The 12,462-nt window shown below is 44.7% G+C and overlaps 1 protein-coding gene across 2 annotated transcripts in view; it reads left to right on the top strand.

Annotated features, from left to right (window-relative positions):
• Positions 1-12,462, top strand: part of LOC135556213 (rhophilin-1-like) — a 59,987-nt gene that overhangs the window by 33,799 nt on the left and 13,726 nt on the right. For both annotated transcript variants that reach the window (XM_064989221.1, XM_064989222.1), the window contains exon 12: positions 51-245. In XM_064989221.1, coding sequence (XP_064845293.1) covers positions 51-245 — 195 coding nt within the window. The remainder of the gene's footprint in view (positions 1-50; positions 246-12,462) is intronic.

Genomic DNA, 12,462 nt, shown 5'->3' with positions numbered 1-12,462 from the left:
GATCCTACTAAAGCTTTTCCTGTGTGTCTGTCTTTGCGTGAGTGCTCTAGGTAAGGCCCACCTGCGTCGTGCGTTAATCAGACATGAGGAAGCTATGAGAGTACATGGTCTGTGTAAGATCTTAAGGAAGATGGATATTCTACAGGAGGTGCTCTCCTTCGTGCACAAACGCTCTTTGGACAAATACTCTGAGATGGACCGAGAGGACGACTTCGACGAGACAGCAGAGGCTCCCGAGATACACTGTGAGTGTGTTTTGTAAGTGTGAGCACCAGTAATTAGACTGTGTGAGTGCAGTTGTGTGAGTGAGTTTTTTGAGTGATGTGTATGTGTAGAGATACAGATATCTGTCAAAAATAAAGGAAACACCATCATAAAGTGTCTTAATAGGGCGTTGGGTAACCACAAGCTGCCAGAACAGCTTCAATGCGCGTTGGCAGAGATTCTACATGTGACTGGAACTCTATTGGAGGGATGCATCACACAGCAAAATCAATGGTGTACATTTAACTGGGAATGTGTTAAATGTACAATTTCAGAGAACATATTATAACACCAGTTCAGTGGGACTCAAAAGACTTTTGGAAGTGTTCAAAATGTAACTATTGCGGTGTTCACCATTCAACTCTTAGTGTTCTTGATTGTGGTTATTATTTAGTGGGAAGGGGGGGGATCAGCTTTACTATTACACCTAGATTGTAGGTTCTATCAATTTAATTGTTTTCATTTATTTGTTTTTTTTTTCTATACTTTTTCCTCCCCTACCATCCCTACCCTAATTGGAGTAAACTAACGGACAACAATACTTCCACTGATATTTCGCTGTCATCTACGGTACCTGTAGTTAAATAATTATACATATATTTCTAACTTCCTCTTTCTTCAAGTGCTGGATTTTCACCATTAATTCTGAGCTTAACTCCAACACTCCACAGATTAACCCATCTTTCCCTGTAGAATACCATTTTTCTATTTCCTTTTGCAATGAGGGTCCTGAACCTTCATATTTGTAAAATGTCTACTGATATTGCCCTAAAAATAATGTACCCAAGAGTATAATGATACATTATATATAGTGCATTCAGAAAATATTCAGACCCCTTGACTTTTCCCACATTTTGTTACGTTACAGCCTTATTCTAAAAGTGATTGATGACAATGTTTTTATTAAATCAACAGACAATAGCCGATAATGACCAAGTGAAAACAGGTTTTTAGAAATATTTGCAAATTTATAAATTAAACTTATTTACATAAGTATTCAGACCCTTTGCTATGAGACTTGAAATTGAGCTCAGGTGCATCCTGTTTCCATTGATCATCCTTGATGTTTCTACAACTTGATTGGAGTCTACCTGTGGTACATTCAATTGATTGGACATGATTTGGAAAGGCACACGCCTGTCTATATAAGGTCCCACAGTTGACAGTGCATATCAGAGATTAAACCAGGCTATGAGGTCTACGGAATTGTCCGTATTGCTCCGAGACTGGATTGTGTCGAAGGCACAGATCTGGGGAAGGGTACCAAAAAATGTCTGCAGCATTGAAGGTCCCAAAAGAACACAGTGGCCACCATCATTCTTAAATCAAAGAAGTTTAGAACCACCAAAGCCCCTTCCTAGAGCTGGCCGCCCGGCCAAACTGAGCAATCTGGGTAGAAGGGCCTTGGTCAGGTAGGTGACCAAGAACCCAGCGGTCAAACTTACAGAGCTCCAGAGTTCCTCTTTTGAGATGGGAGAACCTTCCAGAAGGACAACCATCTCTGCAGCAGTCCACCAATCAGGCCGTTATGGTTAAGTGGCCAGACGGAAGACACTCCTCAGTAAAAGGCACATGACAGCCCGCTTGGAATTTGCCCAAAGGCACCACAGGACTCTGACCAAGAAAAACAAGATTCTCATATTTGATGAAACCAAGATTGACTCTTTGGCTTGAATGCGTCTGGTGGAAACCTGGCACCATCCCTTTCGGTGAAGCATTGTGGTGGCAACATGCTGATGGGATGTTTTTCAGTGGCAGGGACTGGGAGACTAGTCAGGATCGAGGGAAAGGGGAACTGAGCAAAGTACAGAGATCCTTGATGAAAACCTGCTACACAGCGCTCAGGACCTCTGGCTGGGGCTTAGGTTCACCTTCCAACAGTACAACGACCCCAAGCACACAGCGAAGACAATGTAGGAGTGGCTTCGAGACAAGTCTCTGAATGTCCTTGAGTGGCCTAGCCAGAGCCCGGCCTTAAAACCGATCGAACATCTCTGGAGAGACCTGAAAATAGCTGTGCTGTGACGCTCCCCATCCAACCTGACAGAGCTTGAGAGGATCAGCAGAGAAGAATGGAAGAAACTCCCCAAATACAGGTGTGCCTAGCATGATACCCAAGAATACTCTAGGCTGTATTCACTGCCAAAGGTGCTTCAAAAAAGCACTGACTAAAGGGTCTGAATCGTTAAGTATATGTGACATTTCATTTTTTATATATATATATATATATATATATATATATATATATATATATATATATATATATATATATATATATATATATATATATATATATATATATATATATATATTGTTGAGTGGTTGAAAACCTAGTTAATGACTCCAACCTAAGTGTATGTAAACTTCCGACTTCAACTGTATGTGTGTGTGTGTGTATATATATACACACACACACACACATACATACAGTTGAAGTCGGAAGTTTACATACACTTAGGTTGGAGTCATTAACTAGGTTTTCAACCACTCAACAAAATTTTTGCTAACAAACTATAGTTTTGGAAAGTCGGTTAGGACATCTACTTTGTGCATGACACAAGTCATTTTTTCAACAATTGTTTACAGACAGATTATTTCGCTGTATCCCAATTCCAGTGGGTCAGAAGTTTGCATACACTAAGTTGACTGTGCCTTTAAAAGGTTTGGAAAATTCCAGAAAATTAGGTCATGGCTTTAGAAGCATATGATAGGCAATTTGACATAATTTGAGTCAATTGAAGGTGTACCTGTGGATGTATTTCAAGGCCTACCTTCAAACTCAGTGTCTCTTTGCTTGACATCATGGGAAAATCAAAAGAAATCAGCCAAGACCTCAGAAACAAATTTGCAGACCTCCAAATCTGGTTGATCCTTGGGAGCAATTTCTAAACGCCTGAAGGTACCACGTTCATCTGTACAAATACTAGTATGCAAGTATAAACTCTATGGGACCAAGCAGCCGTCATACCGCTCAGGAAGGTCATGTGTTCTGTCTCCTAGAGATGAACGTATTTTGTTTTGCGAAAGGTGCAAATCAATCCCAGAACAACAGCAAGGACCTTGTGAAGATGCTGGAGGAAACCGGTACAGAAGTATCTATATCCACAGTAAAACAAGTCCTATGAATTAGAAGTGAAATAATCTGTCTGTAAACAATTGTTGGGGAAAATTACTTGTGTCATTCACAAAGTAGATGTCCTAACCGACTTGCCAAAACTATAGTTTGTTAACAAGAAATTTGTGGAGTGGTTGAAAAACGAGTTTGAATGACTCCAACCTAAGTATATGTAAACTTCCGATTTTAAACCGTATATACAATTTCAGTACAAATTAGGCTTTAAGAGAGAAGCTTAATGCCTTAATATTTAAGTTTTAATGATAATTATTATTTATAATATTATTATATAAATATGCTCATTTAACTTGATCTGGTTTGCCATTCCAAATAAAGTGGGAGAAAAAAATTGCACATTTTTAAAGGTTGTCAACCAATTTCGAATGTGAGATTGTTCCAAAAGCATGTACCACGCCAAATGCATATCTACTGTCAGTGTAAATGGTAACAGTTTGCCCTTTAGCCAAAAATGCAATCTCTCATAAGAGCAAACAACTCAGCAGCTTGAGCTGAGGTGTGAGGGCAATTTAGCACTTTCAAGTGTGGTAGATGCTGTTACAGCATAAGCCACAAGTGGCTCTCCCTTGTCAGACCACTGAGCTGAACCATCCACAAATTCTTCCAAATCAGCATTCTGTATTGGTACATCAGTTAAGTCTGACCTTGGTTTGGATACCATCTTCAACAAGGGCTGTGCAGTCGTGAGGTTCTCCGTCATCAGGGGTCGGCAACAGTGTAGCTGGATTGGGCACAGTGCACCTCTTCAGGGTCACACAAGACATTTTGAGCAGCACATTCAGATTCTCCCTGGAGTCAGGTGTGCTCTCTTTGCCTGTGAAATAAGAGCATGGACTGCATGTAGGACGTGAACAGTTAACTGGCACATAGCCACAATATCTGCACACGCTAACACAGTTTCAGTAGCAGCAGCCACCGCCCTTTAAACAACACACCAAACCTCTCGCCACACTGTCCAATTGTTTAGGATTGTAACCCACTGGTCTCTACTTTCCCCCATGTTCCTGTGTCAAAACAGAAGACCCCAAACCATTTTTCTCACACACCAACAGATTAAATGGTTTAGTGGTTAGGGAGCACCAAGCATGGGGAAGGAGTCCTGAGTTGTTTCAGTTTTGTCAGGGCCGTCAAAACCTCGGGTCCACTTTATCTTGTCATTCATAGCCATTTTGCGACCATAAGTGAGATCAGGTCAGGTCAGGCAGCCACACTGTACAATAACCTGCAATACCAGTCAGTGACATGTGTTGCTTGGTAACAGGCTGTGGGACCGAGAGAATGGCTTGCACACTCTGTGCCCAGCTGGGAGTGATATTATGACCCAGATATTGAACCGTTTGGGAGATTAGTTGCAACTTCTCTTTTGATACTTTGGCAATTCTCTGACAGAGCTCTTGTGTCAGTTTCACAGGACTGGAGAGTCTCAGAGCATAGCAATAAGTCATCCACGTACTGTATTAGAGTGCTCCCCTCCGGGGGAAGGAAACCCTCAATTTTGTGCCAATGCGGTTGAAAAAATTGCGGAGGGGAGTCCGTGTACCCCATGGGGACCATTGGCCCAAGTAAATCTCTTGCCAAGGCACGTAAAAGCAAACCAGCACTGAAGATCTGTTGCCACGGGGATGCTAAAAAAACGCATTAGCCAAATCAATAACTGAAAACCAATTTGCTGTTGTTACAACTGCAGACAACAGTGTCGTAGGATTGGGAACCACATAGGTGATGCTGTTTGCGCTCATGCCCGAGGCCTTTCTTACTGGCCAGATAGGGGTGTTGCAAGGTGAGTGGACACAGAACACGGAGCGTTAGTCCTAACAGTGAGGCATGCACATGTGTGATACCTGCAATTAGCATCTTTACTAAGTGGATACTGTGCTCTGGAAGGGTGCCTGTTATCTTTGGGAGTGACTACAAGGGGCTCAGCCCCCTTCATCCTGCCAAAATCATACTTATCCCTTGCCCATAGGCAATCTCCATGTTCCAAGATGGCGTAGCAGTCGGACGTGTGATATTGTCTTGTCCCTCCCTGTCCCATGTAAACATTGTTTTTCCTTGTTTTTTTTCTCGTATATATTTTAATATCACTTTCCATCTACGGACTGTATATACTCTCCTGCAACCCGCCTCACCCAAGTGGTACGGATTTGCTATTTTATACTTAAGAATCTGGATCCCCCATCAAAAGCTAGCCAGCTAACTTGCTACCAGCTAACTGTCTACTAGCAAACTACGGCTCGCTACTGTCTAGAACACATCGGACTGTCAGCTAAAGAGGCCCATCAGACAAATTCTTTGGCCACTGTACCTTGTTTGCCAATTGGCCTGGTTTCACCACGCGGAACCCTGCTGATCCGTCTTCTGAACCGTAACTCTAACAGAAGTTAGCCAGCTACTAGCTAGTAGTCAGCTAGCCACTGCTAGCAGTCATCAGCTACCTCTAGCATCGACAACTCTCGCCAGTCTGCACAGCGCTACCCAAACCAGAGAAAATCTGACATTTTTCTCTGGATTCCTACCTCAAGCTCCGACCTTTTTTTCCACCTGGATCATCGCCGCTAGCTAGCTGATATCCGAGTGGCCACTCCTGGCTAATGTCTCTGTCCCGAAGCAAGAACCAATTAGCCTGGCGCTAGCCTTGCTTGGCCCATCTGCTAGGCCCACTGCTCTGTGGTGGCGTTCTCCCCTGAATGCCCATCCGCTAGCATATTAGCCGTGGCCTGCTAGCTATCCAGAGCACATCGGACTGTTGGCTTAAGAGGCCCATCGGACAAATTCTTTGGCCACTACACCTATTTAATTTTTTTGCCAATTGGCCTGGTTTACCACACGGAGCCCGACGTCTGCTGACGTAATAGCACGAGGGGCCCACAACAAACCTTCTGTTGCAACATCCCAAGGCCCTTTTGCTAGCCCTGGCTGCTTGCTGTCTGAAGCCACTCACTGGACTCCTATGTTCACTCGGCTACGCATGCCTGTTGCTAACGTCAATATGCCTTGTTCATTGCGATTTTGGTTAGTAATTATTGCCTTATTTCACTGTAGAGCCTCTAGCTGCTCAATATGCCTTATTTAACACTTTAGTTCTACCTACCACACATGCGGTGACATCTGGCTTGAATTACATTTCTAGAGACTATCTCTTTCATCGTCACTCTATGCACAGGTTTACCCTCACTGTGCTCGCATCCTATCATACGTTATTCCTTTAATCTCTTCTACCATGCCCAGAAATCTGCTCCTTTTACTCTGTTCTGAACGTACTAGGCGACCAGTTATTTTAGCCTCTAGTCGTACCCTCATCCTACTCCTCTGTTCCTCTGATGTGGAGGTGAATCCAGGCCCTGCAGTGCCTAGCTCCACTCCCATTCCCCAGGCGCTATCATTTGTTGACTTCTGTTACCGTAATAGCCTAGGTTTCATGCATGTTAACATTAGAAGCCCCAGCACACTCTGCCAACCCAGATGTCCTGGTTGTGTCTGAATCCTGACTCAGGAAGACCACGTAAAACCCCAAAATTTCCATCCCTAACTATAACATTTTCCGACAAGATAGAATTGCCAAAGGGGGCAGTGTTGCAATCTACTGCAGAGAGAGCCTGCAGAGTTCTGTCTTACTATCCAGGTCTGTGCCCAAACAGTTCAACCTTCTACTTTTAAAAATCCACCTTTCCAGAAACAAGTCTCTCTCCGTTGCCGCTTGCTATAGACCACCCTCTGCCCCCAGCTGTGCCCTGGACACCATATGTGAACTGATTGCCCCCCCCCCATCCATCTTCAGAGCTCGTGCTGCTAGGGTTCAATTCTCGGGCCGATTCTCTTCTCTGTATACATCAATGATGTCGCTCTTGCTGCTGGTGATTCTCTGATCCACCTCTACGCAGACAACACCATTCTGTATCCTTCTGGCCCTTCTTTGAAACACTGTGTTAACTAACCTCCAAACGAGCTTCGATGCCATACAACTCCCCATTCCGTGGCCTCCAACTGTTCTTAAATGCAAGTAAAACTAAATGCGTGCTCTGCAATCGATCGCTGCAATCACCTGTCTGCCCGTCCAACATCACTACCCTGGACAGTTCTGACTTAGAATATGTGGACAACTACAAATACCTGGGTGTCTGGTTAGACTGTAAAGTTTTCTTCCAGACTCACATTAAGCATCTCAAATCCAAAATTAAATCTAGAATCTGCTTCCTATTTCGCAACAAAGCATCCTTCACTCATGCTGCCAAACATGCCCTCGTAAAACTGACCGTCCTGCCGGTCCTCGACTTCGGGGATGTCATTTTATAAAATAGCCTCCAACACTACTCAACAAATTGGATGCAGTCTATCACAGTGCCATCCGTTTGGTCACCAAATCCCCATATACTGAATGGGAGGCCTGAAGCCCCTACAGTTTTGACTGTTTCACTAGATATGGGAGATTTTGTCATAGCTTTACAGTTAATCACAGACATCGCAGCTCACGTATCAGTAGAAATATTATTGACTCACGATTGACGCAAGCCTCCACTGTTGGCTAAATTCGAGGAAGGGTATGGTTCTTTTCTGGATGCTCTGACGATTCTAACTCAATTACTACCTCCTTCGCCTGTCAATATTCTCCCTCGGTTGGTTGGTTGCTGCCATGGTTGTTGTTGGGCAGGGGGATACCACAGACCTTGTCCTCCTAGTGGACCTCTTCCTCGAGGGGGGGCCCCCTTGGGGCTCCTCTGCCTCTGGATCCACCCCTGTCGGTCCTTCTGGGCAGCTAGCAGCAAAATGGCCTGGTTTACCACAGTTGTAGCAATTTCTTCCTCCAGCCGTGCCTTGACCCGCCGCCTCTTGGTAGAACGTCAGCTGAGCCTTCCTGAGTTCGGTACTCTTCAGGTTCTCCCTCTTGACCTGTGCCTTCACCTGGGTGCACTGCTGTCTCTCCGTGTGCTTAGTGTTGCACCACAGTCGCCAGTGGCTTAGTCTCCCAACTGATGCACGTCGTTCTCACCGCTCTCTCCAGGTCAGGTGCCAGGCCCCTCACTAGGAAGTCCTTCAACAGGTCTCCATAGGCCGCGGAGAGGACCCAAGAAACAGTGGAGGAAGGGGGGTCTGAGTCAACTGGCGGGGTGTAGTTGAATGGTAGTTGGCCCCTCCCCCGGCTGCGGCCACTGGTCCTGGCAGCACTGGGTAGAGATTGGGAGGAAAAGAGTGGGGGGGGAAATCTCATCTTTTTTTGTTCTTTCTCACTGTCTCGTCTTTATGGGTTTTCCCTTCCTCCTCAATCTGCACTACCATATTCTGACGGGGCTGTCCCCTAAATGGATCCTGTCTTTGTGCATGCCTTTCTGCCTCTCTTTCCCATTTTCAATATTTAACCCAGTTTAACCCAAACACTCTCCCTGACTTTGTCTAACATTGTTAAACTCAGTGTCCCTGTCAAGGGAAACCACCTTCCCTATGCCATAATTGCACCTGGTCCAGAATGTCCCTTCCCCAACTAATCTGCCATGACCTTCTGAGCCCCCGTGGGGGGGTTCTGGAATACCGTGTCCCATGGTGCTTGTTCCACTCGCACACCACAGACAGACAGACCGACACAGAGGGGTAGACAAACAAAGAAAACCATTTAGCGCTGTTTATACTTTAGACTCTTTCCAAAAACACAGGAAAACCCATACCATTATCAAAATATTGTAAATTCGATGGACCTAGGGCAGGGTGTTGCCTCCACACCAGAATTTTACCTACTGCAATAATGGTGGTATAGATCCTTTTTTGTATTTTCTAACCTCCACTGAAGTGTCAGGTATTACAAAACTCTCACAATAACATCTAAGAATTGTAACCCAGGTCATAACCGTCTATTCTAATGCCCAATTTAATCTATTCAAGTGTCTCACCCCGACTCAAAACGTGACACACAGACTCAGCTGGCTCTGGTCCCTCACCTAACTGACCTCACTGGTCTGCTGTGGATCAATCCAACCAACCAGACTTTTGGTTACTCTAAACTGGTTCCACCAGCAATCAATCCCAGAGGACACTTACTCTGAAATAATTCCTCTGAGATATTGCCTGGTTTAGCCAATTCTGTCAGTTACCCCAGCTGTAACCCCTTAAGGGAGTCTGCTTCTGGGAGTACCCTCACAGGAGCATCTTAACCTATTGTTGGTTTAATCTGCTTACCTCTCTCAATACTATGTTCGGGATGTGGTATCCACCCTCGCCCGCTTCCTCTGAGATCTTGGGCGAGTCCAGCTGCTCCTTTCAAGGAGTGCGGCTTCCCTGAGACCCCAATTTGGAATCTCCCGTGCATGGTTTACCCACGTCTTCAGGAGCGGTTACCAGGTGAAGTTTCACATCCCATCCTCATCGTCAAGAATGTGGTAGATATTCTGATTTAACAAATGAGGAGAGCCAGAACCAATCACCAAATCTGGTTATACTTGATCAAAAACCTTTATTGTACATATTAATAAGGGAGCTGTCACAACATGCAGACAGAGTGAATATAATGAGCGTTCAATGATTCTGAGTTGGGGCTTGCATTATGTAGCCCAACTTTGTTACATTTCCTTAATCCACCATGACTGTCTCAATGTGTCGAACCTAACTGATATCTACTGGATGAGGTGGCCAAATTCTGTCCCCTGTGTTACCTTGTGAATACTAAGAATGGTTTGTTCTTAGAATAGAGGTTAAGGAGCGATACCTCGTTCCGAACATGCAAGATTCAGAGTACAGAGGGTGGGGGAAAGACCACGAGCTGTGGTGTATTAGGCACAGAGTTAGGTGAAAACGGCACTTTACACAACCAGAGTACAGGATTGATACCTATCATTTCAAGTACTGCTAATACAAATGTTTTGCCCCCACATGATATCTCAAAACTTTTCATCAAGTGAGGTTGGAGGAACTTGACAAACATTTTCAATATTTTACATCCTCATTCAAATTCACTTTTGCTGAGAGAAGGATTTCTACATCGATTGTGACTGACTATTTTTTTATAGGTTCTTTTTGGATATGTTTCTATATTGAAGATTTAGGAAAAACTTGGCGCATTCTTTGCTGTTTTCCATCCAATTTTCTAATTTTTTTAAATAAATGAAACCTGATCCTTCCTGAATAAGTTCCTCAAACTCCTTTTTGTTTTGCGTTGAGTTTATTCAATGCTTCTGCATTACATTAATCTACACAATTGATGTGTAATGTTAGATTTTATATTTCTGCTTTAAGTTTTTTTCTCTGACTGATACTGTTTTTGTGATGAACATTGAATTCAATGGCCTTTAAAGACATTCCATGATGAGTGGTCTGCTGAACCTGTACTTTGCCCCCCAAAAAGTATGTTATTAATTCCTTTGTTTTTGTTAAAGTAGTGTCCGTCCAAAAACCCTGCTTAAATTTCCAATATCCCCGCCCGCCTGGAAAGTCTGTCATAGTTACATGGAGGCCAATAAGCTGATGGTCTGATCACATTTTGGCACACTGGAAAGGATACCAGAAAATAATCAATCTGACCAGCTTGATTAAGCTTCCCAAGTATATCTTATGAGATCCAGGTGTTTTAAGCCTTCAAATATCCATAAATTCTAACCCAACCATAATATTTTATCTTTTTGTGCACCAGAGGGTGATAGTTGGTAGTATGATTGCCTTTCTGGTCCACTGATGTACCTAAACTGTGTTGTAGTCCCCTACCATTATACACTGCTCAAAAAAATAAAGGGAACACTAAAATGACACATCCTAGATTTGAATGAATGAAATATTCTTAGTAAATACTTTATTCTTTACATAGTTGAATGTGCTGGCAACAAAATCACACAAATTATCAATGGAAATCAAATGCATCAACCCATAGAGGTCTGGATTTGGAGTCACACTCATAATTAAAGTGGAAAACCACACTACAGGCTGATCCAACTTTGATGGAATGGCCTTAAAACAAGTCAAAATGAGGCTCAGTAGTGTGTGTGGCCTCCACGTGCCTGTATGACTTCCCTACAAGGCCTGGGCATGCTCCTGATGAGGTGGCGGATGGTCTCCTGAGGGATCTCCTCCCTGACCTGGACTAAAGCGTTCACCAACTCCTAGACAGTCTGTGGTGCAACGTGGCGTTGGTGGATGGAGCGAGACATGATGTCCCAGATGTGCTCAATTGGATTCGGGTCTGGTGAACAGGCGGGCCAGTCCATAGCATCAATGCCTTCCTCTTGCAGGAACTGCTGACACACTCCAGCCACATGAGGTCTTGCATTAGGAGGAACCCAGGGCCAACCGCACCAGCATATGGTCTCACATGGGGTCTGAGGATCTCATCTCGGTACCTATTGGCAGTCAGGCTACCTCTGGCGAGCACATGGAGGGCTGTGCGGCCCCCTAAAGAAATGCCACCCCACACCATGACTGACCCACCGCCAAACCGGTCATGCTGGAGGATGTTGCAGGGAGCAGAACGTTCTCCGCGGCATCTCCAGACTGTCACGTCTGTCACGTGCTCAGTGTGAACCTGCTTTCATCTGTGAAGAGCACAGGGCACCAGTGGCGAATTTGCCAGTCTTGGTGTTCTCTGGCAAATGCCAAACGTCCTGCACGGTGTTGGGCTGTAAGCACAACCCCTACCTGTGGACGTCGGGCCCTCATACCACCCTCATGGAGTCTGTTTCTGACCGTTTGAGCAGACACATGCACATTTGTGGCCTGCTAGAGGTCATTTTGCAGCGCTCTGGCAGTGCTCCTCCTGCTCCTCCTTGCACAAAGGCGGAGGTAGCGGTCCTGCTGCTGGGTTGTTGCCCTCCTACGGCCTCCTCCATGTCTCCTGATGTACTGGCCTGTCTCCTGGTAGCGCCTCCATGCTCTGGACACTACGCTGACACACAGAAAACCTTGCCACAGCTCGCATTGATGTCCCATGAGCTGCAGACTCTGTCTCATGCTACCACTAGAGTGAAAGCACCGCCAGCATTCAAAAGTGACCAAAACATCAGCCAGGAAGCATAGGAACCTCTTCTTTATTGGAGGTGTCTTGCTAATTGCCTATAATTTCCACTTGTTGTCTATTCCATTTGCACAACAGCATG

This window comes from Oncorhynchus masou, chromosome 15 (assembly GCF_036934945.1).
Source record: "Oncorhynchus masou masou isolate Uvic2021 chromosome 15, UVic_Omas_1.1, whole genome shotgun sequence".
Taxonomy (NCBI): Eukaryota; Metazoa; Chordata; class Actinopteri; order Salmoniformes; family Salmonidae; genus Oncorhynchus; species Oncorhynchus masou.
The sequence above is the reverse complement of the archived record's forward strand: the minus strand, read 5'-3'. Positions and strand labels throughout refer to the sequence as shown.